Consider the following 23,351-nt stretch of genomic DNA (forward strand, 5'->3'; position numbering starts at 1 on the left):
AGTTTTTTTGTATTTAAGACAGATTTTTCTTCTTAGTTATTTCAAACTACACAAAACACTTTCCTAGTCATTTCAGTGCTTGATAACTTCAGGGTTCATTGCCCCATACATTTTTCAAATTATTAGCTTCCTAATGCATACAGCTTTAATTTACCCCCTGCTGATATCCTTAAATGGGTTTTCAAGAATTTTGAAAGTGGGCTACTATAGTTGTATTTCAGTGTTGGTCCTGACTGACATAGAATTTCTTAAGTAGCCTTCCCAATTAAAGTGATAGGGGGGTTCAATCAGCTTGTACAGCAAGAAGCTAAAGATTCTCTTGAAAATAGATTCGTATTTGGTTTCCTAGAGTGTTTTTGCTCTGCTTATTTCTGGTAGTTTGCTTGTTGTTTTTATGAGTGCTTTTCCCCCCAAATGTAACTTAAATGTGTTAAAAGCTGTATCTCATCTTCTGATGTCAAATATTTAATGATAAATCCCTTGCTTTCCTCTATAAAGGAAGGAAGAAAATGTGACATGCTGTGTACCTCACAGCATTTAAAAAAACAGAAAACAACACTATCTGTAAGGGACAACTTAACTGTCTAAGTATGTTATGTCTATGGAGATGATTTTACCAAGTACTTGCTTATTATGTTTTGAATATAATTCAAGTGATTGTTTTTAGCTCAAAGTGCCAGAGAACTACGGAATTATTTTTCTATGAACTGAAATTTCCATTACAGCTTAGAATTATAGGAGTGGGTGAACTGAAGTCTATACCACTTCTAATCACTTAGTACATTTCTGCAAGGAAAAAAAAATGCTGTTCATAAGGACTTCAGTGTCACATATTCTTCTTGTCTTGCAGATAAAACCAATTGTTATTCTCTCACTCTGCTGAATCTACTTTCTGCTTTTTGTCAAGTGTGGCTCCAGTTAGATTCTTATGCATACACATGTTTCTATAATTCATGTTCCATTGAACTGAACACTTGAAAATGTGTGGCCTAAAGCTGATACCAGGTAAAGAAGAACAGAAGAATAGGAAAAATGCCCTTTCCAGTATATTAAGTTCACAGGTTTCAGTGGTATTGAAATGTTTTATCGTTCCGTGCAGGATTTGTTTCTTAATAGATGTGACTTCATAAATATTTGTAATGCCAGATTTTAATGTCATGTAAATGGCACATCAGTCTTGATACACAATATTATAATAACTGGAATTATTGCAACTGCTTCTAAAAAGTAATGAAATAAAACAGCCTTTTGAAAGAAAGTATTCCCTTATAAGGAGTTACTAGTAAAAATGTTCATTTTATCATGTTCTGTTAGCATGCAATAATCTGAAGATTGCATTCCATTCTAGAAATGACAAGCCTGCCTTAGAATCCAAACAAAAGTTACTACGTGGATAAATTATAGAATCATAGGGGTTGGAAGGGACCTCAAGAGATCGAGTCCAACCCCCCTGCCAAAGCAGGTTCCCTACACCAGGTCACACAGGTAGGCGTCCAGGCGGGTCTTGAATATCTCCAGAGAAGGAGACTCCACAACCCCCCTGTGCAGCTGTGCCACTGCTCCGTCACCCTCACCGTAGAGAAGTTCTTGCGCACATTCGTGCAGAACCTCCTGTGCTGCAGTTTCTGTCCATTCCCCCTTGTCCTGACTCCACACACTGCTGAAAAGAGTCTGGCCTCGCCACTTTGTCCCCCACACCTCAGACATTTATAAACCTGGATCAGGTCCCCTCTCAGTCTTCTTTTCTCAAGGCTAAAGAGACCCAGTTCGCTTAGCCTTTCTTCACAGGGGAGATCCTCCAGGCCCTTCACCATCTTTGTGGCCCTGTACTGGACTCTTTCTAAGAGATCCCTGTCTTTTTTATACTGGGGAGCCCAGAACTGGACACAGTACTCCAGATAAGGCCTCACCAGGGCACAGTACAGGGGGAGGATCACCTCCCTTTACCTGCTGGCCATGCTCTTTTTAATGCATCCCAGAATGCTATTGGCCTTCTTGGCCAACAGGGCACACTGCTGGCTCATGGTCAACCTGTCGTCCACCAGGACACCCAGGTCCCTCTCTACAGTGCTCCTCTCCAGCAGCTCATTCCCCAGACTGTACTGGTGCATGCAGTTATTCCTCCCTAAAATTAAAGGAGATGAAAGTTGGCAAAAGAGAAAGCTAGATAAGGAACAGATTTCAGTATGGATAAGTTAAGCTTTGTAGCCCATGATTCTGTGATAGCTGAATGTCATTGCTAGAGTGAGTGAAATAAGTAGCAAAATGATCACTTTTGGGAGTTAACTGTTGAGATTCCTTTGGTGACTTAATCTTCATTTGGATTGTAAAACATGTCTTGATACCTTATTCCCATAAATGAGATGGAGTTCTGCACTTTACAGTTACAACATGAAGTTTCACATGCGCCTCAGACCATGTTGTAAAGATTCAAATTAAAACCACAAGTTTAATAGTTAACACAGTAACTTTCATTATGCAAAATATGAGTCTGATCATGTATGCTGTGTAATTGCAAACTACAAAAAGCTGAACCTCAGTTTTAAAATGGTTACAAAGCTTGGACTTGATGACTTTAGAGGCCAATTATGAGCAGTTATCTTTAAGAAATGCAAACTGATGGAGGTTGTAAGCAGTAGGAAGAGAAATGCTTTTAGGAATGAAGCAGTTATTTTTTTTTATTTGATTTTTTTGGATTGCACACTTTTAAGAAATTTAGCATTATGCTATGTTATGTGCTTAGCTTTAGTTAATAATTAAGCTGATAATGGAGATACTTCCAGTTTGAGTTTTCTAAGGTAATTTTGAAATTCTTTAAAAATAAATAAAAAAAATATGAGCAGCTTGTATGCTGTAACATTACATTACAGAGGAAGCTCTATGAATGCTGGTATTTGCTGTATAATTAGGGCCGTTTCTGAGTGACATAACAATTTTTCACGCCTTCTTCAATAACTAAGGTGTGTGGCAGTGATATACTTGTCTATGGACTGTAAGAACATCATATTTTATGCAAATTATATATATAGACCAAGATAAAAATGCTCAGTTAAACATTGTCAGCTTCATTGTCTTCAGTAACTAAAACCATGGGTTCCAAATTAATTATGGTACACAAAGCATGAATTAGAGCTCCATCTAAATGAGTTACATAGAAGCTGTCACCAGTGTTCAGAGTTTCTTCATGAGAAGGTGTGATAGGTAAATGGGAGTTATCAAAAGATGGCAAAAGTGTAGAATACCTATACAATGATTGCTGACATAAACTGGTTAAAATACAATGCAATGGAAGAATTTGAGATAGGTAGATTGAGCATAGTTTCAATTTTGTGGACAGCAAGAACTCCTACATGAACCATTCATACAACTGAAGTCATAGAGTGGTTCGGGTTGGAAGGGACCTTTGAGGTTATCCAGTTCCAGCTTCTCCTGCTACAGGCAAGGACACCTACTAGACCAGGTTGCTTAAAGCCCTATCCAGCCTGGCCTTGAATGCCTCCAGGGAGGGGGGCAACCATGACCTTGCTGCACAATCTGTTCCAGTGTCTCACACACTTGCACAGTAAATAATTTCTTCCCAAAGCCTACTCTAAATCTTCTCTCTTCTAATTTAAAACCATTTTCCCCTTGTCCTGTCCCTCCCCAGCTTTCCAGTAGGCCCCCTTCAGGTAGTGAAAGGCTGCTATCAGGTTCCCCTGCAGCCTTCTCTAGGCTGAAGAACCCCAGCTCTCTGTGTGTCCTTGCTTGGGAGGTGCTCCAGCCCTCTGATAGTCTTCATGGCCTTCCTCTGGACTTGCTCCAACAGCTCCATGTCCTTGTTATGTTGTGGGCCAGACCTGTATGTAGTACTCCAGGTGGGTGTCTCACAGGAACAGAGTAGCAGGGCAGAATCGCCTTCCTGGACCTGCTGGTCACGCTTCACTTAATACATACGGCATTCTTGGCTGCAAGTGCATGTGTTGCTGGCTCACACGGTGTCTTGTATCAAGTGACACCCCTGAGTCCTTCTCTTCAGTGCTGCTCTCAAGCAATTTGCTATCCAACCTATAGCTGTACTTAGACTTGCCCCGACTCAGGTGTGTAACCTTGCATTTGGCTTTGTTGAATTTCATGAGGTTAGCATGGGCCTACCTCTTAAGCCTGTCCAGGGCCCTCTGGGTGGCATCTCTTCACTCTGATGCGTCAGCTGCACCACTCTGCTTTGTGTTATCTGCAGACTTGCTGAGGAAGCACTTGATTCCACTGTCCATATTCTTATAAGGATATTAAATAGCACCAGGTCCAGCACCGATCCTTGAGGAATGCTGCTTGTTGCTGGTCTACACGTGGACATTGAGCTGTTGACTGCAACTCTGAATGCAACCAGCTAACTAATTCCTTATCCAGCAAGTCATCCATCCATCAAATCTATTTTTTGCCAGTTTGATGACCAGGATGACATGTGAGACTGTGTCAAACACTTAGCCCAAGTTCAGGTAGTGGATGTCAATTGCTCTTCCTGTATCCACTGATGCTGCTACTCTTTCAGGACACCAGGGTTGTTGGGTATGACTTGCCCTTGGTAAAGCTGTCTTGGTTACCACCAACTACCTCATTTTTATTTTCCATATGCCATAGTAGGGCCTTCAGGAGGATCTGCTCTGCGATCTTGCCAGGCACAGAGATGACACTGTCTGGCCTGTAGTTCCTAGATCTACGGTTTTATCCAGTTTTTAAAATGAGTGTTATGTTTCCCTTTTCCAATCAGTGGTAACTTCACCAGACTGCTATGACCTTTCAAACATGATGAACAGTGGCTTGACAGTTTGTTCTGCCATATCTCTCAGTACCCATGAGTCCTGACAAGATTCATCTGTGGATATTGCTGTTCACATTTTTGTTGTAATGCTGAAGTATTAATAGCTGTGAAAATAAAGCCCCAGAATCTAACAAAAGTTGGTCAAAAATAGGAATCGGAAGCAAAGTCACATTTTCAATTGTTTAATGCTTAAGTGGCACTAAAATTCTTATCTCAGGTGTGTAGCAGCAGATGTTGCAGAATATAGTAAATGTAATTATATTACTGTGCCACTGATGTCTATTGACTTTATCTGTATTAGAGCAGAATCCAAAGAACTTAATTATGCTCACTAAATCCCAATTGTACTAATGTCATATACATGTGAAGAAAAGCTGGTTTATGTTTTTCCCTGCTCCTTCCAATTCTGTTAGCATCTGAAATAAAATAAAAAGGACTAAGCTAAAAATAAACAGAATGTTATAAAGAAGAAAAGCCATAGCCTATGACTAGGGAAATCTTAATCCCTGTATGTACCCCCCCCAAAAAAAAAGTAAAAAATCCCCCCTAACCACATGCCCCACAACTCTCTTAATTCTGTAAATCCAGACAGTTCATGTGACTTAACAAAGCAGCATCCAGAGATCTCATTTTTCTCTTCTCTTTTCTAAGTTAGTGTTATGCTCTTCCAATGGAAAGAGTCTTGTGTAGTCCATTTATAGTAATTTTTCATCAGAAATCTTGTTTAAAATGTGTGCAGAAGAGACCAATAATATTCTAGCTGTACATATTTAAGCTTATATTGCATTGTAAGTATTTAAAAGACTACTTAATGTAGCTTTTTTTTTAAGCATTAATTCCTGGTGTTTAATATAAATTCCTGAAAAACCTATGGAACTAGGGCTCTAGTATCTGAACTGTGTAGCCCTTAAAATTAGAGGGCATAGTTTTCTGGGAGAGTGACAGCATTAGGCCCTGGTTTCTAGATATTTGGAACTTCTCCTTCCTATAGATAATATTTTTAAATTCTTTTGAACTATATTTATATTCAGAGTGAGATTATTTATTCCAGACACGACTTAATGAGTTCCTTATTTTTTGCATTTTCTGTGCTGGAAATTTTGGAATTGAGGATCCTTATTCATTCTTCCCCTCTGCCCCTTCCCCCCTCCCAAAAGAAAGTCAGTCTTAGGTGCCAGCTTTAATACAAAATCTATTGTCTGTGCGTGAGAATATTGAGTACCTTCTGTTGGATTAGCTTGTTTTTGCATAGCTACTATCACCAGCTCTCTTGCCAGTACTCGTTCCACATTGATTTTTGCTTTTGGCTTTTTAATTTTCTGGAGATAGATGATGCTGAATTTTATACACACTGTCTATCTAATAAATACACTCTTCAGATTGTGTTTTGTTTAAAACTATTCACAGGCTCAAATTTTGGCAAGGGGAAGGAATAAATTTAACTTGCCTCTGAATAGTTAATGTAATCCTGTACTAGGATAATGAACAGAGATCATCTTGGCAACATATTTTAAATAACTAAATATTTCACACCAGAAGTGATTATCTGTTTTAAAGCTTTGCCAAGCTACTTCTTTATGTTCTTTGTAACACTATGCTTACTTTGCTTCCGTTTCAGACTTTTTGTGTCAAGTTTCAGCAAAGATTCAGGCAGGATGAGTCTTGGGGAAAGTTTTGCTGATGCAGAAAGATTTTTGATCAGCTTCAGAGCTCATAAAAATCTTTAGCTTGAAGCACGTTCTCTACCTTTCACTTGATGAGAGATGTTATTGTTTGGGAACTGGGAAAAGATCTTGCTGAGCCACTCATAGCTCTCTCATTTAAGTTAGTGATGGGTGGGTTACTTTTTAGGAGAGTGAAATAGAGCTTGCATGGCAAATATCTTTCTGTTCCAGCCTCTATCCTCTGGGAACTCCAGAGTGAATGCCTTGAGTTCTGTTGCAGTTCAGGCCCTTGGTGGCACTGAGGTGAGACTGCAAGGCAAGGAGGAAAAAGCCCGCAATAACCATTTTCACATCTTAGTCGGCTGTGCAAAGATGTAGTTTAACAATAACTGTAAGCTAAACTATTTCTGTTGTTGAGAGGAGTTGTTGGCCTTGGCAACCTGTTCCTGCCATCTTTCTTACACTGGGAGTACTGTTTATGTAATCATCTAGAGCAAGTTCAAATGTAATGCAGGAGGGGAAATCAGTGCTAGTGCCAGTAAAGTATAGTGGACTAAATATGAAAAATGAAGAGCTTACAGGTCAGGATCCCATTTTTGTGACAGAAGGTCCCACTTACTCTGGCATCCTATGTTTACTCTTTGTGTGCGTGTTGCTGTTGTTAATACTACTGATAATTGTGTTCTCTGTCCAATTGCCTCCCGTGTTGGGTGCTGAAAGTAGGCAGCAAGTGAACAGATTCTGAACAGAGAGAAGGCATGTTAGGGCAATACCTCTGTATCTAGGATGTGCCCATTCTTGATGGCAATATGATGCTGATATTAAAAAAAAAAAAAAAGCCCAACCCAAACAAAAACAAATGAACAAAAAAACCAAAACAAATACCAGGATATGCTTGTTTGGTGTATTAATTAAGTTACAAAGTCAACTATCTTTTAATTCTATTTTAATTCTTCTATTGCTTTTTCACTGCTATTCTTGTAGTATGTTTTGCATTAACTTTTAAAGATTTTTCTGTAGTTTTATTATCTAGACACATGGACTCTTTGAACATCCTTTGTCATGATTGAAAATGAATTTTTTCTAAGAATTTCCAAGTAATTCTAGCCCAAGGAATAAATTAAGAGGTTAGACTTCTAGAACTCCTACTGTATTTCACCATTTTCATGTACCATCTTAAGCACTCCTGAGACATCAGTTTTCATTTTAATAAAGAATTGTGGATTGCTGAGCAATTTTTGTTAGATTATCCCCTGCTCTGTGCTGTGCATTGTCCGCTCTTAACCCCTCATCATTAATGTGGGAACCTTTGAAAATAAAGAAATATCGACTTTTTCAGAATTATTGCCAACATTTAATAGGTTGATTTCCTCTACAGGCTGATATTTGGGAATTAAGACCCTCAACCTGCAACTGTTTAAGCATACTTAATTTCAAGCACATGCTCATTTACAGGATCCAGATTTGTTTGTCTAATTACTTTATAGAATGAGTGAAGCCAGACTGTTCAACTTCCAGGACCATCTGTCAGGAGAGGTGGCAGGAGGAGAAGGAGGAACTTGATTGTGTATTTCCCCAAAAGCTGTTCCCCTTTTAGCTACCAGACCAAATTTGTCTTTCAGACCCAGAAGTTGTCTCACTTGAATTAGTATGGTAGATATTTTTGTCGTGATGTTTACCCTGAGTTTGCAATGGTTATGGTTCATGGGGAGCAGGACCAGAAGGGGATTTCATGGATTATTTCATAAGTTCCTATATCTTCTTACGTAAGACATATTGATACACATCATTGTCTTGTTTCATTTGTGACACTGATATAATGAGAGGTTGTTATCCCAAACTTACAGCAATATGCCTATTGTAATAGTGATGTTCCATTATTTTGTTTAATAGACTAAAATATGCACAACTCTGTTGTTGTTTGTGCATGCTAGCCAAGGACTGTAATATAGTAGTAGTTTTAAATACAACTTGGAACTCTCAAAATACTTAGTGGTGTTTATGATCACATATTGTTCTTTGTTTTCTTTCTTTTTGAAACTGTTTACCTTTAAAATGAAGGCAAAAGGCCAGATCTGCTTGTTTTATTCATGCAAGACTATGTAAGAGTAAGAAAAGGATTTGTTGGAAAAAATGTATGGTTGCATACAAGTCTCATTAATTGAAGATAATAACAGAAAAAATATTACACTTAATTTTGACTGCAGAAGTATCTGATTCTTTTTCTTTTGTTTGAACATTCACATTTAAGAAGGCAACACATTTGAATCAGAATGTTTTGGGTTGGAAGAGACCTTAGACATCATCTAGTTCCAACCCCTGTGCTGTGGGCTGGGCTGCCACTCACCAGCTCAGGCTGTGTGGGGCCCCATCCAACCTGGCCTTGACCATCTCCAGGGGTGGGACATCCATGGCTTCTCTGAGCACTTTTCTCTAACTATCTGCCTGTGTAAAAAAAAAAAACCAAACAAACAAAACAAAAAAACAAACAAACAAAAAAAAACCAAAAAAACTTCTCCCTCCTGTTTATAAATTCCATTTAAGTATTGGAAGGCCACAGTGAGGACTCCCTGGAGCCTTCTCTTCTCCAGGCTGAAAAAGCCCAATTTCCTCAGCCCATCTTTGCAGAAGAGGTGCTCCAGCCCTCTGAACATCTTTGTGGCCCTCCTCTGGACCCATTCCAATAGAGGCCCTGTATTGGAGGCCCCAGGCCTGGATGCAGTACTCCAGATGGTTTCTCACGAGTGGGAGAATCACCTCCCTCTCCCTGCTGACCACTCCTCTTCTGGTGCAGCTCAGGGTAATGTTGGCTTTCGGGGCTGCAACTGCAACCCTTGTTGACTTGAGTGAAGCTTTTAATCCACCAGAACTCCAAGACGTTTACTATAGGGCTGCTCTCAATTTGACATCAACCCTGTCCTTAATGTCTACCATATTCTTCATGATGTAAGATGAGCTTAAATAACAATTGGAAAGGGAGCAACATATATTCCAAAGAACTAAATTGACTGTTAGAATATACAGAAATCCCTCAGAAACCTCTTAGAATACTTTCCAGTATGAATAGGGAAAATAGGTGTTGTTTTTTTTTTTCATTTACTTAAGTGCAGTGTATTGAGCTCCTCTCAGTGGGCAGCTGTAAGAGCTATTTATCTATCATTACAGGGTAATTAGTCCACAGTTTTCTTCAGGGATTATGAATGATTTTAATGTTTTTTATTAGTCTTCTATTGGTAATATTATCACATGCATCCTTTTACAAATTATCAAGGAGACTAGACAGTAGTGCTTAGCAGAATTGTGAGATAGTGTCTTAGTATGGCTTATATTGTCTGATGCTGTTGTTATCCTGTATGCGTATATGCGTTTGCTCAGTGATGAGGCCATTGCAGAAATATCATTCTACCTTCCTTCCCAGATTGCAGCTTCTCTTCCTGCAGTGATTGCAAGGAGTTTCCATTTTCCCTACTTGCCGTGTCTTCCCAGCTCTGTGTTGCACACTGTGGTGACCTCCTGGTATAACTGGATGAGCTCATCATTCAGAAATGGGAACCTTTGGAAGTCATTTCTATTTTTTTTTGGTCGTTGTTGTCTAAAACACTAATTGTTTCATTAATCTAACAGGAATCGGAATCACTTTTGCCTGCAGAACTGAGGGAGCATCATAGTTCTCTCCAGAGGTAGAAATCATAGAACCATAGAATCCTTAGAGTTGGAAGGGACCTCTGAAGGACATCTGGTGCAACTGCCCCGCGGGGAACAAGGACACCACAGCTGGATCAGGTTGCCCAGGGCCTGATTCATTCTCACCTTGAAAGTCTCCAGGAATAGGGTATCAATCACAACACTAGTCAGCCTGTTCCAGTGCCTCACCTCCCTCACTGGTGATCCTTCTTCAGTCCTCCTTATACCTTTCCTGCACCTTTTTGCCTACATACCTCACAGTGTGACTGGTCAAAGTCTGTGCTAACGCTTGTTCCTTCTGCCCCTCCATTGCTGTTGTCTTTTTAGTAACTGCAGAGTCAGTGCCTGTAGGTTTTGGTAGCAGGTACCCCAAAATATGTAAATCTGCAGGTGCACACAATGTTTGGTTGATTTTACTACTTTGTCTTTAAGGAATACATATTACTGTGGCTACCTCTCAAGACTAGGTATGATCTTCCCTTGTGTCAGAGCTGGCAGCTGTTTGTCAGCTGTTTTGTTGTGAGGGTGGGGTGTGGGATGCTGAACTATACTAGCCTGCTGAGAAAAGGGAGCTTTCGTTAGGTTGAATGGAGTTGTACATATTAAAACTTGGTCAGGGCAGTTGGCTCAATCTCTTGTATAAATGAAGTGCCATTTCAGTCTTTCTCTTCTACAGCATTTGAGAAATGACAACTTTCAGCATAGCTGGTGTACTTGTCTGAGCAGTTTCTTAATAGTATTGTGGTTATTAGGAGATCATTCTAGGGTCACTTACTGATGCCAGGGTTCACGATGCTTGACTCATAAGTGAATCTGTGGTGGGAACTTTGGGCATTCACAAGCTTTGGTTTGGTGTCTAAACATACACTATCGATAATGGTAGTGGTTGCTTGACTCTGAAAACATTGTAGCATGCCCGCAGAAATACTGGTCATTTCTTTTAACATTTTTTGCCTTCAGGTTCTGATTTATTGCAGATTTTTTTGCAAGCATACAGGTGGTATCTTTTGTCTCCCAACTCAGTGCAATATTTCAGCAGTAGAGCTAATTTCCTGCCATTTCTCAATCTCTAAATGTATTATCTTGTCTCTTATTCCTTATAAAAAAAATAAAGTACACACCACAAAACCAATATGACAACCCTACAAGCTACGGCATTACAAACTGCACTTACTAATCAGACTTGCTTTTATTTTCAGAGCTTCCCATACGTCTTGTAGAAAAGGAGAGATAAGATAGTCGTATGAAGAATAGTTGTTCTGTGTCTATGTGTTTTTTTTTTTTTTTATTATTGGTTCTAACATTGCTATTTGAATTGTTAAAGCTGTACCTTTTGAAACAGTGTTTTAAACCGATATTGAAGATTTTTGTGTATGTAGTAAACTCAGTTCTTGGAACTGTGGAGTATTGGTTTGGCTAGAAGAATGCCCCTCTGTTTCCCCCTCATCATTCTATCCTGCTTTTTCTCCATGAGAGCCTGTTTTTCATTTGGAGTAATGTATATTTTCTCTTAAACATCTCGCTGAGCATTGCCTGCCAAGCTGTAGTTTTTTTCTATCAGGCTGAAAGCCAAGTGGCCTAGAAAATAAAGTGCTGCTAACTTTCTCTACTGAAATTAGTCTGGTAATTCCAAGCGTTTTTTTTCACTCTAAATGGGTTAAAAATACAATGTAGGTTGAATTGTAGTAATAACTAAGAAAAAGACTTTGTTCGAGGAATGTATTGCTCTTGAAGAATAAATTGTACTTAAGCTACTTTATTTCAGAATGCATTTAACGGTGTCATTGAGCTATGGCTCAGATGTGTTATTTAACTGATAAAATGGGGTATGATGTAGCATATCAAGGAGGGAATCTTTCCTACCTTACTAACGTGTTTAGGATAGTGCTGTGCAGCTGTGTACATTACATTTAAGAAGTTTTGGTTTTGTATGAAAAATGAAATGGTCTTCATGAGGCTAGATGATTGGGCAGACTAAGATTACACTTGTTAGTGTTTGCCATTTCTTTTGCGCATACCTGATTTTTGTCTTTATCTTCATGTAATCAGCTATATCCATTTCCAGGATCTAATTGAACGTAATGACGAAAAGAGGTTGGGCTGTTAAGCCTCCACATTCTCTGCTCTTTGTGCTGATCACGGTGCTAAAAAGAGATGAGTTAACGTAAACCTGAGTGGGCTGCTTAACCTTCTTTCTCTTCTGGAAATGTAGATGCAATAACATTTGCAGCTGAAAAGGCTCATTCGCAGTTTCTAATGTTTAAGGATGCAAATGAAGCATTTTGTCTCTTCTGTCGCCTGGAGGTGTTAAGCAAGGAAACAGAAAGAGGTTTCTAGGATTAGTTCCACAGATTTCTTTTATCATGTTAAAATCAAGGTTGGTTTCAATGCCATGAAGTGGAGAAAAGCAATATGGAAACTATCCAAGGAAAATTCTTACATTTCATTTGTTTCTCCCTAAATTTCTGGTGGTATTCATTACTCACTGTAAAGCTGAATGCTCAAACTTTTTGTGAGACAGCAGAGCTAGTTCCTGTGTCTGCTTAGTGGGTGTGTGTAATGTTTTGCAGGCGTTAGAGCAATGCATCATTGACAGTGGCATCCCATATACAGTATGTTGAAGTTTCTATTACAATAGCTTTTTCCTTAAGAAGAGATTCAAAAACTTTGATAATTTAATGTTGCATTTGAATTTTGGACTGAGGCATAAAATAAAGATACCATCTAAAGCTGGTTTTAGGTGACATTATCAAGCAAGGCTTTAGCTTGATGGTTATATCCAAAGTGAAAATTTAAAAGAATAGAGCTCCAGAGGTTTTTTTTTTTTTTGATGTTGTTGTTTTTCCCACCAAATCTTAAAAGCTCTGAGTCTTTGGAAAAAGTTTCTTCTGTGTGTCTTTAACTTGAGATTATAATGACCTGGAAATTGAATAGCATTATTTTCTGCTTTAGAAGTATGACATACACTATGAGAAGTTTGGTTATAGAGACATTTTTGATTTTTAAATACAGTATTGAATTGATGCAAGCACATTTACCCCCTTGTACACATACTGTATGGCAGCATGGCTTCACAACTTGTTAAAGATGCAGACTAGATTGATTCTTAGCTTTGACTCTGGAAATGTACCACTTCACAAAGGAAATGATTTTTCAGTTTATTTAAGCCTATTTTCTTGGCAGCATTTGTGACAAGGTGATGCTGACCATGTAGATATACTCTATCTGCTTCCTTGTGTTTATCAGATCAGAGAATGCTCAGCAGTGGAGTTTAGGTAGCTTTAGACTGTGTTTATGCTACTTCTAGGAACAGTGTTTAAATTTGTTTAAACTGAGCTTTAGAGTAGTCTGACAGATTGCTAACTTTCTTCTTGCCCTGCAAATATTTAAATCTGTGTATACTGCAATTTAGAAAACATGCAGGTTTAATTACTTTTATATGTATGATACAAAGATGCATGTTCTTCCCACATGCTTAGGATGCATTTCAGGCAAGTTTAAGTGGACCTGAGTAAGCAGGGCTTTTGTTTGGTCCTCTATACTTCAGCGACCAGTGTGAGCACATTCACATCAATATGAAATAAATGTATTTCTTATAATGGCTTAAAAGAAGTTTGTTAACTTTCGGAATGGGAAGAGATTCTGCAAGTAAATTAGTGGGCTCTAGTTTTTTCTTTCTTTTTCTTTTAGAATGGCTGCTCAGCATCCATTTCTTTTTCTTATTGAAGTTAGTAATTGTGAAAATGCTTTAGTGTTCTACAATTTCAGTTCTAAGAACTGTGACAAACTTCTCAAATGCAGCTGTAGTCAATTTCAGGTAAGGCCTTTTCATTCTGTTAGCTTTTCCATTTTTTTCAGGTAAATGCTTCTAATGTAGCTTTTTTTTTTTCTTACAGTGTGTATACACCAGTTTAAAACAGAGTACAGAGATTTGAAATTGAATAGTGTTGTGTCATGGGTGATGACACAGCTTGCGAGGTTGGTCTGGCTTCTAAAATGCAGTGTGTTTCTGAGCCAAGTAACAGCAAATTTTAGTTAAAAGAGAGTTTGGAACATGCAGTGAGGTCTGGCAAGCTGAGCAGCATGCGTTTTTATTTCCACCTCCTTCAGTCCCTCCTTCCTCAAGCAAATTTCCTAGGGCTGAAACCTTCTCAGTCAGCAATGATGGACACGGAATTATCCTTTTTCTTCCCAGAATGGTTGCTACAACAAGCTACCTACCTACTTGTCATGCAAACTCAGGTGATTGTGATACTCCTCCCTCTCCTACCCACAAACAGAAATAAAGCTAGACCTCCAGGAAGATCTACTATAGCCAAAGGCATGCATAGTTGGAAAGAGAGAGGACACTACAGCATTCCCCCTATAGCATGTGTAAATTTAGCTGCTAAAATATCACACCGTGTATTCACCTAACAGGTGCTATGCTGCTGTTTTTGTTAGCCTATATGGAAGCACTTTTTCTTCACCACTGTTCTCATTTTGTTTAAAAATTTGTTCTAATGAAGGATGCTACTGTTCCTATAAGTGTCATGCTCTCCCCCCCCGTTATACCTAAGACTTTTTTTTCCTTCAAAAGTCCTGTTTATTCCATTCTGAAAATGATTGGAGATGTGTGACATACATGATGATACCTAGGCATGCTGCTGTTTTAAGCCTTCTCCAGCTTAAAGACTGCTTTAAAGGAAGTTCTCCATTTGTCAGTGTTAAATATTCAGACTACTTGGACTCCTTCTATATGTGTGCTTTACTGTGAGCCTTAAGGATACTAACAGTAACTTCAATGCCAGATTCCAGTCCTTGGAGCTAATTAGGTGGTTTCTGCATATCTAGCAGAAAGCTTCAGTGCGTTCTCTTCCATCTCTACCTCATTCAGTTGTAGAGCATTTTATCAACTCAGTATTTTCTAGCCAATTGAATAAATGCTTCTTTTACTAGATCTCCCAGAGGAGAGTCTTCCCTGTGTTCCATAAATAGCTACGGCATTTTGTGGTGTTCTGTCATGTCCTCACTTTTTCAAAAATGATTACAGCATCCACTTTTTTTCCTTTAGGACTCCTGAGTCTCATCTGTCTTTGGATGTTCCACCTGGCTACTTTGATTGGATTTTTTTCCCCCTTTCTGCTTGGCTGTTTTCTGGATTGTTTAAACATTGCGCTTTCCATTTGCTGCCAGCTCTGCTTTTCAGCCCTGTATTTTGCCTGTGTGATTTGTGGACTTTTGAGCTGATCTAGCTGTTTTAGTTGAGCAGATCAGCCTTTAGCTGAGCTGCTTATCTGATCTGCTTTATATGCTTCTGCAGGCAACGGCATGTACAGGTCTGTTTCCTTCTGATGAGCTATGCATCAGAATAGCTCTACCTACACAGCAGCTGGTCCCTGCTGTATACAGGAGAACATATCTGTGTCAGATGACATTTTTTCTGGAAGTCATAAGAGTTCCAGAAATCATACTGCTTGTATGATTGCCAGATTTCTGCCACTTCCTTTCCCCACTGGATCTGCCTCCTTAATGAGCCATGTGTCAAGAGGGCAGAAAAACTAAGGTAATCTTTCCCCAGTGTGAGAATGAATGAATTTGTCAGCCACAAGCAAGCTTTTCATGGAAACCTTTTCCAGATTTTCCTGTGAAGAAAAAAGGTGTGGGTTGGACCAAAATTTTGAAAACTAAGCATATGATACCAGTTTCTACTGAAGTCCTTATCTTTGAACCTTCATTAATGATCTGGTTCACCAGTATGTTCTTGAGTATGTGTGTTAAATTGATATTTGCACTTGCTGTTAGTTCACTGCAATCTTGCTTCTGATTCTGCTGTGAAGCTGCTTCACTGCTTGATGGCACTTGCTTTTTCAAAAAGTGGGTTTGTTTCAAGCTTCAACCATTCTGTGATTCAGACAATGTTCCTCAGAGAAGCGGTGTTTTAAAGTTTGTTTTAAAAGAAAACAGAAAGGCAGACTGAGTAGAAGAGCAGGCCAGTAGCTCAGTGCTGCTTCTTCCCTCCCCAGCACACCTGAGGATGTGCCTCCCCAGAGGGAGCTTCCTCCCACTTGTGTGCTCCAGCATGATCCAGTGATCATTAAGCCTTTCTGTTAGCTTACCTTAACCCGCAAAACAAGCCTTTGGAAACCTAGGCCATCTTCTCCCATGTTGGTCAACTATATCACCTGTGAGTGCCAGAACCTGCCCTAGAGGAAGGAGATAGGACAGTAGGAAGGGACATGGAGCAGAAAAGGGAGAGAGTATGGGGGGAAAAGTGGTTAGGTTGATTCAGTTCCTTCCTCAGTCACTCCTGTCAGATTTCTAGTCTCTGAGTCTACCCAGACAGAGTTTCTGGGGTTAAGCACTTTTATCCTGAGTGAATTACTGTTGCTGTCTGATGCACCCTGAGCTTGGGTAATCTTGAAAGCATAGGTTTGAAAACCTATGATCCAGTGGCTGTATGCTACAGATTGTTTGGATTCTCATGTAAACATAATGAGTATATTTAAAACCAGTTGAGAGTATACATGGGAGCATTTATTTTCAGTAATGTAGAGCAGCTCCAATTGCTCCTGAGATTCTTTCTTCATTTTATTCCTCAGAGATGGGAAACACATTCCTATAGCTGCTTAAGGCACCAGGGAATGAACAAGCACAAAACTTGCCTTAATACCATTACTTCTGTGTCATGAAATAATAAGGGGCTCTTGCAGATGCAAGCAGCTGTGCAGTTGGAGTATGCTTTGCCACATCACTGTGGCTTGAGTGGAAGAATCCTCCTGCCAAATGATCCTGAAAGGAAATGGAAAGTTATTGATACCTGTGTTTTTCTTTCCTCTAGTACAAGGGATATCACCTTGGTTGGAGCTGCTCAGGAATCCTGGGCGGATTCAAGTATCTTGGCTTGAACAAGGACACCAAAAAGCATGTTTAATTGTCTATAACTAATGTGGTAAAAGAAGGAAAGTTTAATCATCACTTGTTTTGTCTAAAGCAGAGTTGGAACTAGTCTGTCACTCCCTGCAGTGCTGAGAGGCCTAGCAGTGATTTGGATGTTTTGCCACATATTCAGAAACCCACAGAAGAGTGTTATGTTACTAAGCGAGCTGGAGATTATTGTATCAAGGCTGACTCCACCACTTACTGTATAATGCATTAATTGTGAATTTCTGCATTAGTAACTTCCAGGAGGAGTAGTAAAGCAATCTCCTCTTTCAGGATCAGTCTTGTTAGTTGCCTCAGACCCACAAGAGTTTGTAAGAGGGGGGACATTTTATTTTCAAATGTTAGAAGGATGGCTACTTTAGAGTAGTGCCCCTCGGTCTGCTCCAGCCAGACAGATATTGGTGGCAAAATGCTGTCTGTCGAACACAACTCAACAAGAGACTTGCTAAATCAATTCTCCAGATCTTACCTATGCTTAATCTACTCTTGGAAACAAAGAAGGTTGGGGTAAACTCTTCAATATCTGTTTTTTAGACAAAGAAGTAACTTACTGGATATTGAACATATTCTGAGAATATTCTTTTATGTATCTTCCTTACTGTTCGTAAGTACCTTTGACTGTACAAAGTGGAGAGCTCTGATACAGGTTTATTTCTGAAGAAAATGCTGGGTGCATGTTACTTTATGGTAAAACTTGACATGTTCCCTTTCAGTTTAAGTCTTCAAGGTTGGATTCCACTATTTAGTGCGTGGAGGAGTAATAGAGCTTTTGGAAGAACTGTTTTGGTATGTAATGTGCGAGTTTTTGTGTATGTGGTGGAATGTTACTGCGCTGGCAAAGTTCCATGTGTGGATGGGCTGTTGTTAGGCACTGGTAATTGTTTCTTGCACAATTTCACTATTTCCGTGTTTCTCGTAAAATGAGAACACAAATTGATGAGTGCTGATAATAATTTTCTTTTTTTCCAGAATTTAAGATGTTGGCACATTTTTATGTTAAGCTTTTGGCATTTTCAGTAACAGACACTAGAGTTCTGAACAGATTATTTAATATATTACTTTATCTATCTGTTGGAAATGGAGAAGTTGAGGGATTTTTTCTGGATGTGAGTTGGCAAGATTTGGCACAGAGTTCAAGCATCTTGTATTAGAGAGAGATGCATTTGAAGGTTGGACTACTTGGTGGATGAGTAGTTGGTTGGTTGATCACAGCCAGAGGGTTGTTTTCAGTGGTTCTATGTCCAGTTGGTGGTCAGTCATGAGTGGTGTCCACCAGGAGTAAATCTCTTCAACATCATTATCAAATATGAAGATAGCGGGATTGAGTGTACCCTTGGCAAGTTTGCCTATGAAATGTTGGTTTGGTTTAGGGACATTTGGGTTAGGGACAGTCCCAGTCATCAGCATTCAGTGACAGTCTGGAAGGCCAGCAGTACCCTGGACTGTATCAGAAGTGGAGGTGGCCAGCAGGGAGAGGGGGGTGATTGTCCCCCTCTGTTCTCTTGAGGCCCCATTTGGAGTATTGCATCCAAGCCCAGGGTCCCCAGTGCAGCAGGGATGTGGAGCTTTTGGAGAGGGTCCAGAGGATGGTTATGAAGTTGATCAGTGCGCTGGAGCACCTCCTGTGAGAAAAGTCTGAGGAATTTGGGATTGTTCAGCTTGGAGAAAAGAAGGCTCTGGGGAGACCTCATTGCAGCCTTCCAGTACTTGAAGGGAACTTTAAGAAGAAAACGGACTTTTCATACCATCTGGTGGTGATAGGACAAGGGCTAATGGCTTTATCCTAGAAGAGAGAAGATTTAGGTTAAATTTAGGAATGTTTTACTCAGAGGGTGGTGAGGCACTGGCACAGCTGCCCAGAGAAGCTCTGGATATCCCATCCCTGGAGGTGGTCAAGGCCAGGCTGGATGATCCTTTCAAACTGAAGCCATTCTGTGATTGTATCTCATGTTACTGCAAGAGTTTGTCCAGAAGCGCCTTCAGCTGACAAAGTGTTTTTTATGAGCCTTGCTATAGTTATTTTCAGTGTCAGATTAGAGAAGATGCTGACTAACTGTGTAGGGGAGTAGGATGGCTGGCATTACGAAATTGCTTATTGTTTACAGTTAACTGTCAGTTCTTCAAAAGTGATTCAGAACACTTGATACTAAGAGATGCAGATGCAGTTTGTAAATTTTGGGCGTTAAAATAATGTGTTTAAAAAAGACAAAGACATGGTATGCAACAGGTAAGATTTACATTAATGCTCATCTGTGATCTTTGGATAGTGCATCTTTGGATAGTTTATTTTTAACAAGAACTTGTGTACATGTGGGAATATTACAGGTTTACAAGATTCCTATAACAAATACACTTTATACAATTTTTTATACAATTTATTTCTTGAAACATCCTTTGATGGGAGCAGGAAACGAACCAGCCACTTTGAAAGCCCAGATGACTAGGCAATGAAAAGAGACATAAAGTGGAGCAAGATATCCCCTAAATGCCTTTCACTGGAAAGATCCATACTTGCTAGTGCCATGAATGCAATTCCTATCCTCTCCTGTGACCTCTACATTTTCCTTTTTTCTGACAGAAGAAGGTCAGAGGAGGAGGAGAAATATTCTCTTACTCTGTCTCTCTTCCTCCTCTGGCCTTCTACAGTAGAATACTGAAAACAGACAGTAGCCTGGAAATCTTGTGTGGTAATGACAGAAGTTTTGGATTAGCTGTCCTGATGAACTCTGGAGATACTGTGTTTTTGCTGATAGACTTGGAGAGGAGGAAAAGGGGGGAAAGGAAGGAATGCATGGTATTAAAGGTGGTGTTTGCCAGGTTTGCAAATGCCACTATTTTGACAGAAGCAACAGAAACAAGGCTTTTCTAGTTATGAGTGATATGGAATAATAGCATAATTTCCAGTTGCCAAGTGTGTAAGCAGTCTTCTTCCACAAAACCTCGAGGTTGAATTGCAGACTAATGAGAGGAATCCACCCTGCCTCCAAATGTATGCAGGCACTGTATTGAAAATGCTGTTGTTCAGATTGCAGTCTGCTGCTATTTCTGAAACTGTCAGCTCCATGCTTTGTGTTACTATACTTTCAAATATCAACTCCTTGTTTTACTTCTTTAAAGTGTTAATTCCTTTATATTCTAATCCTTTGGCGCTGATATATGTACACCCTTATGTCTGTCTTTCCCTCTTCCCTCTTAATGCAGTGTTCTGAGCTTCTGTGCTTGTAAGACTGCTGTTCATTGAATAAATATTGCTGAATTGCTGAGCTAATAAACCTGCTGTATTAAAGAGTTGGGCTGAGATTTGAAGAAGAAAGACAAACACACACACACACACACACACACACACACACACACACACACACACACACTCAAAAAAAACCCAAAAAAACTTGATCACCCTAAAACAACAAAAAACCCCAACCAAGTAGTTCATTGTGAATGGAAGCTAACACGTTTTTGATGTGACTAAACTGGATGCTCTGCGTTTGGTTTGGGTGTCTTTGCATTGAGCTTTTTAGTGTTTGTGTAATACTATCTGTCAGTTCTAATATATGCAGTATGAACATTCATCAGAAGGGAAACAAGTTCTGATGTAAGAGATGAAATGTTTGCCATTACAATAGTATTGTTATTCCATAAACTGCCCATCAGCTGGAAACATCTTGTTTTAATGTATCCTACATGTGTCTTAAAACTGGGCAATAATCAATGAAATGGCTGGGAAAAAAAATTGTACAAAGCTCATATGCTTGTTCTTCTGATAGTTTAATTATACAACTCTTGGGTTTTTTTTTTTTTTTTTTTCTTTTTTCTTTTCCCATGTTATAGAAGAGCAGAGTTACTGAGACATGCACAGACTCACTGATCAATCAGTAATTTTTACTTGAAACAGTTCTGGTGGAATTGCCTTTGCTCTGGATAGTATTGGCTCTTGAGAGGTTTTAAAAATGTCTGTGTTCATCTCTGAAGTTTCCTGCTGGCATAGAGAAACAGGAGAAGGGAAAAATGTGATTTGGTGCTCTACCTACATATTTGAAGTATTTTGTGTTGACCAATTTCCACAGTAATGTCAGAGAGTTGCCTGAAAGAATTGGGCATATTTCATGTTTTACATTTTTCCCCAGATACTTAAATATGTTTAGTACGAGCTGATACTTTCATTTTAAAGTTCTGTTAAGATATGAGTTTAAGGAATGCAGAATGAAATTTTAAACTGTACTACAGTTTAGCAAGTATATCTTCATAGATTACTTCAGCTATTTCAATGGTGCACTTACTAGCCCCTGCTTTCTCATCTTGAGAAGTATTTCTGACTTTCAAGCTGTAGTACTTCCACTTTCAGCTATTTTTCTTTGGCCTGGCTTTGATTTATACAAATGCTAATTATAGGGGCTTTGAATCTGTATGTATACATAGCTTCACAAGGTCATACACATTTTTGAATGGACTGACTGAAATGCTTCTTATGTGTTGGTGGAGCGTGGCATAAACAGATTATTAGGTCTTCTAAATCTTATTTGGTAATATTTTTACTCTTTTTAAACTTGAAGGCAGTAACTGCAGTAGGCTGTTGATTTTTTAGTCTCCTCAAGTTGTATCTTCATTGTCTTTGCAGGCAGCAGAAGGTGTCACCTTCATTGGACCTGACACGCATGCTATTCAAGCTATGGGAGACAAGATTGAAAGCAAATTGTTAGCCAAGAATGCAAAGGTCAACACAATCCCTGGCTTTGATGGAGTAGTCAAGGTGAGAAACCATTTAACTACTGTCTGCTCTTTGAATCAGTGCCTAAAACAAGGTAGGCCTATTGAAGATCTGATACATAATGTAATTATAAATTCAACTTCATTTTCACTAAGAGGTGTAATTAAAATCAGAGTACAGACTTTTACTAGAAGGGGAGGTTTGGAAGAAGGAAGATGAGGAAGAATACTTTGTAATAAATGATACATTAAACACTGCTTTCATGGAATCTGTAAAATGTTTTGCTTTCATTTCTATTTGAAGGCAAATAAATGTGTTTAATTTGAGATGTGCTGTTCTATCTCTCTACAAGTCTTTCATTTTTTTTTGTATTTTTTATTTTTATATTGTGGTTAAGTATTGGGCTCCTAGAAGCATTTGTGTATGTTTGTATATCATCTGTGTTATGCAGGTAGTATAAGCTTTTTGCCTTAAAACCTTCTGTATGCCTAGCTATTATAAAACTTTGATCACCAGAGTTGAAATTTCTTATGCTGATCTTGTCAAGTAAATTTTTTTTCTGACAAAATCTGAGTAAAACTTTGAGTTACAGGAAAGTTAAAAGTTTGGTTCTACAACATTTTAACGTAGTTGAAGAAAAAAAAATTGAATTTTATTTATTATTGTTTCTGTGGACCTCTGATCATCATAAATCTTATTTATATAATGAAGTAGGAAATTTCAGCCTTATTGGGAACAACTGAATATATTGATGGAATGCAGACTGTACTTTAAGAAGAGACGTATAACTAAACTATTGTCCTGATATTTGTGTTAATCTCCATGTAATGACCTGTTTTGATGAGGATATGAAGAGAACTTTCCTAGTGATAGTGTGATAAAATTGTGAAATGTCTGTTAAGATCAAAATGCACAAGAGAACTCTTCAATGCTTGTGATGGGAATGCCTGGTGTGAGTAATGCATGTTTGTCTACAGTGGGTAAAACTGCAAAGAAGGGCTGCTTATGAATGTCAGGTTAGCATTCATGGCAGAGCTGAAATCTGACAGTGTTAAGTTGCACACAGTTCCTTCTGCTTTTTGTTGCATGTTTTAGCAGTCCTTGTTTGTGTCTGTGATCCTTTAGCATTCCGGAAATGTGAGTAGCAGCTAAGCTATCATGTGTAAGACCCTCTGTTCTTCCTAATATTCTACCTATTATTCTAGAAAACCTGAAATTATCATCTGGAAAGTGTCTGGTTAGAAGATGACTGATTTGATAATCTGAACCCCATAAAACTTCTCATAAAGTGGGCTCACTAAATAATTTCAAAACACTTGTTTAATCGCTGCATAAACTTCTGTAAGGGTCTGCTACACTGCTAATATAAGGAAATAAATCTGGCAAGGTTGTATAGTGGTTGATGATCTGATAGCAGCATAATCAATGAAACTGTGATAGCCCTGTCTACTTTTTTCTTTCTGAGGCCTTTAATTGCGTTGATTTTTTTACAATTATCTGAAGTTCCAGATACTCTAAATGAAGGAATGTAAGTGATAGGGTTGGCAGTCAGCTGTATGCAATGATAGTCTTAACA

General features: G+C 38.9%; 1 protein-coding gene across 3 annotated transcripts in view; it reads left to right on the top strand.

Annotated features, from left to right (window-relative positions):
- Window positions 1-23,351, top strand: part of PCCA (propionyl-CoA carboxylase subunit alpha) — a 263,973-nt gene that overhangs the window by 52,252 nt on the left and 188,370 nt on the right. For all 3 annotated transcript variants that reach the window (XM_065740814.1, XM_065740812.1, XM_065740815.1), the window contains exon 7: window positions 21,686-21,817. In XM_065740814.1, coding sequence (XP_065596886.1) covers window positions 21,686-21,817 — 132 coding nt within the window. The remainder of the gene's footprint in view (window positions 1-21,685; window positions 21,818-23,351) is intronic.

This window comes from Cyrtonyx montezumae, unplaced genomic scaffold, assembly GCF_038088225.1.
Source record: "Cyrtonyx montezumae isolate F1298 unplaced genomic scaffold, pur_monq_1.0 scaffold_3, whole genome shotgun sequence".
In the NCBI taxonomy this organism is placed as follows: domain Eukaryota; kingdom Metazoa; phylum Chordata; class Aves; order Galliformes; family Odontophoridae; genus Cyrtonyx; species Cyrtonyx montezumae.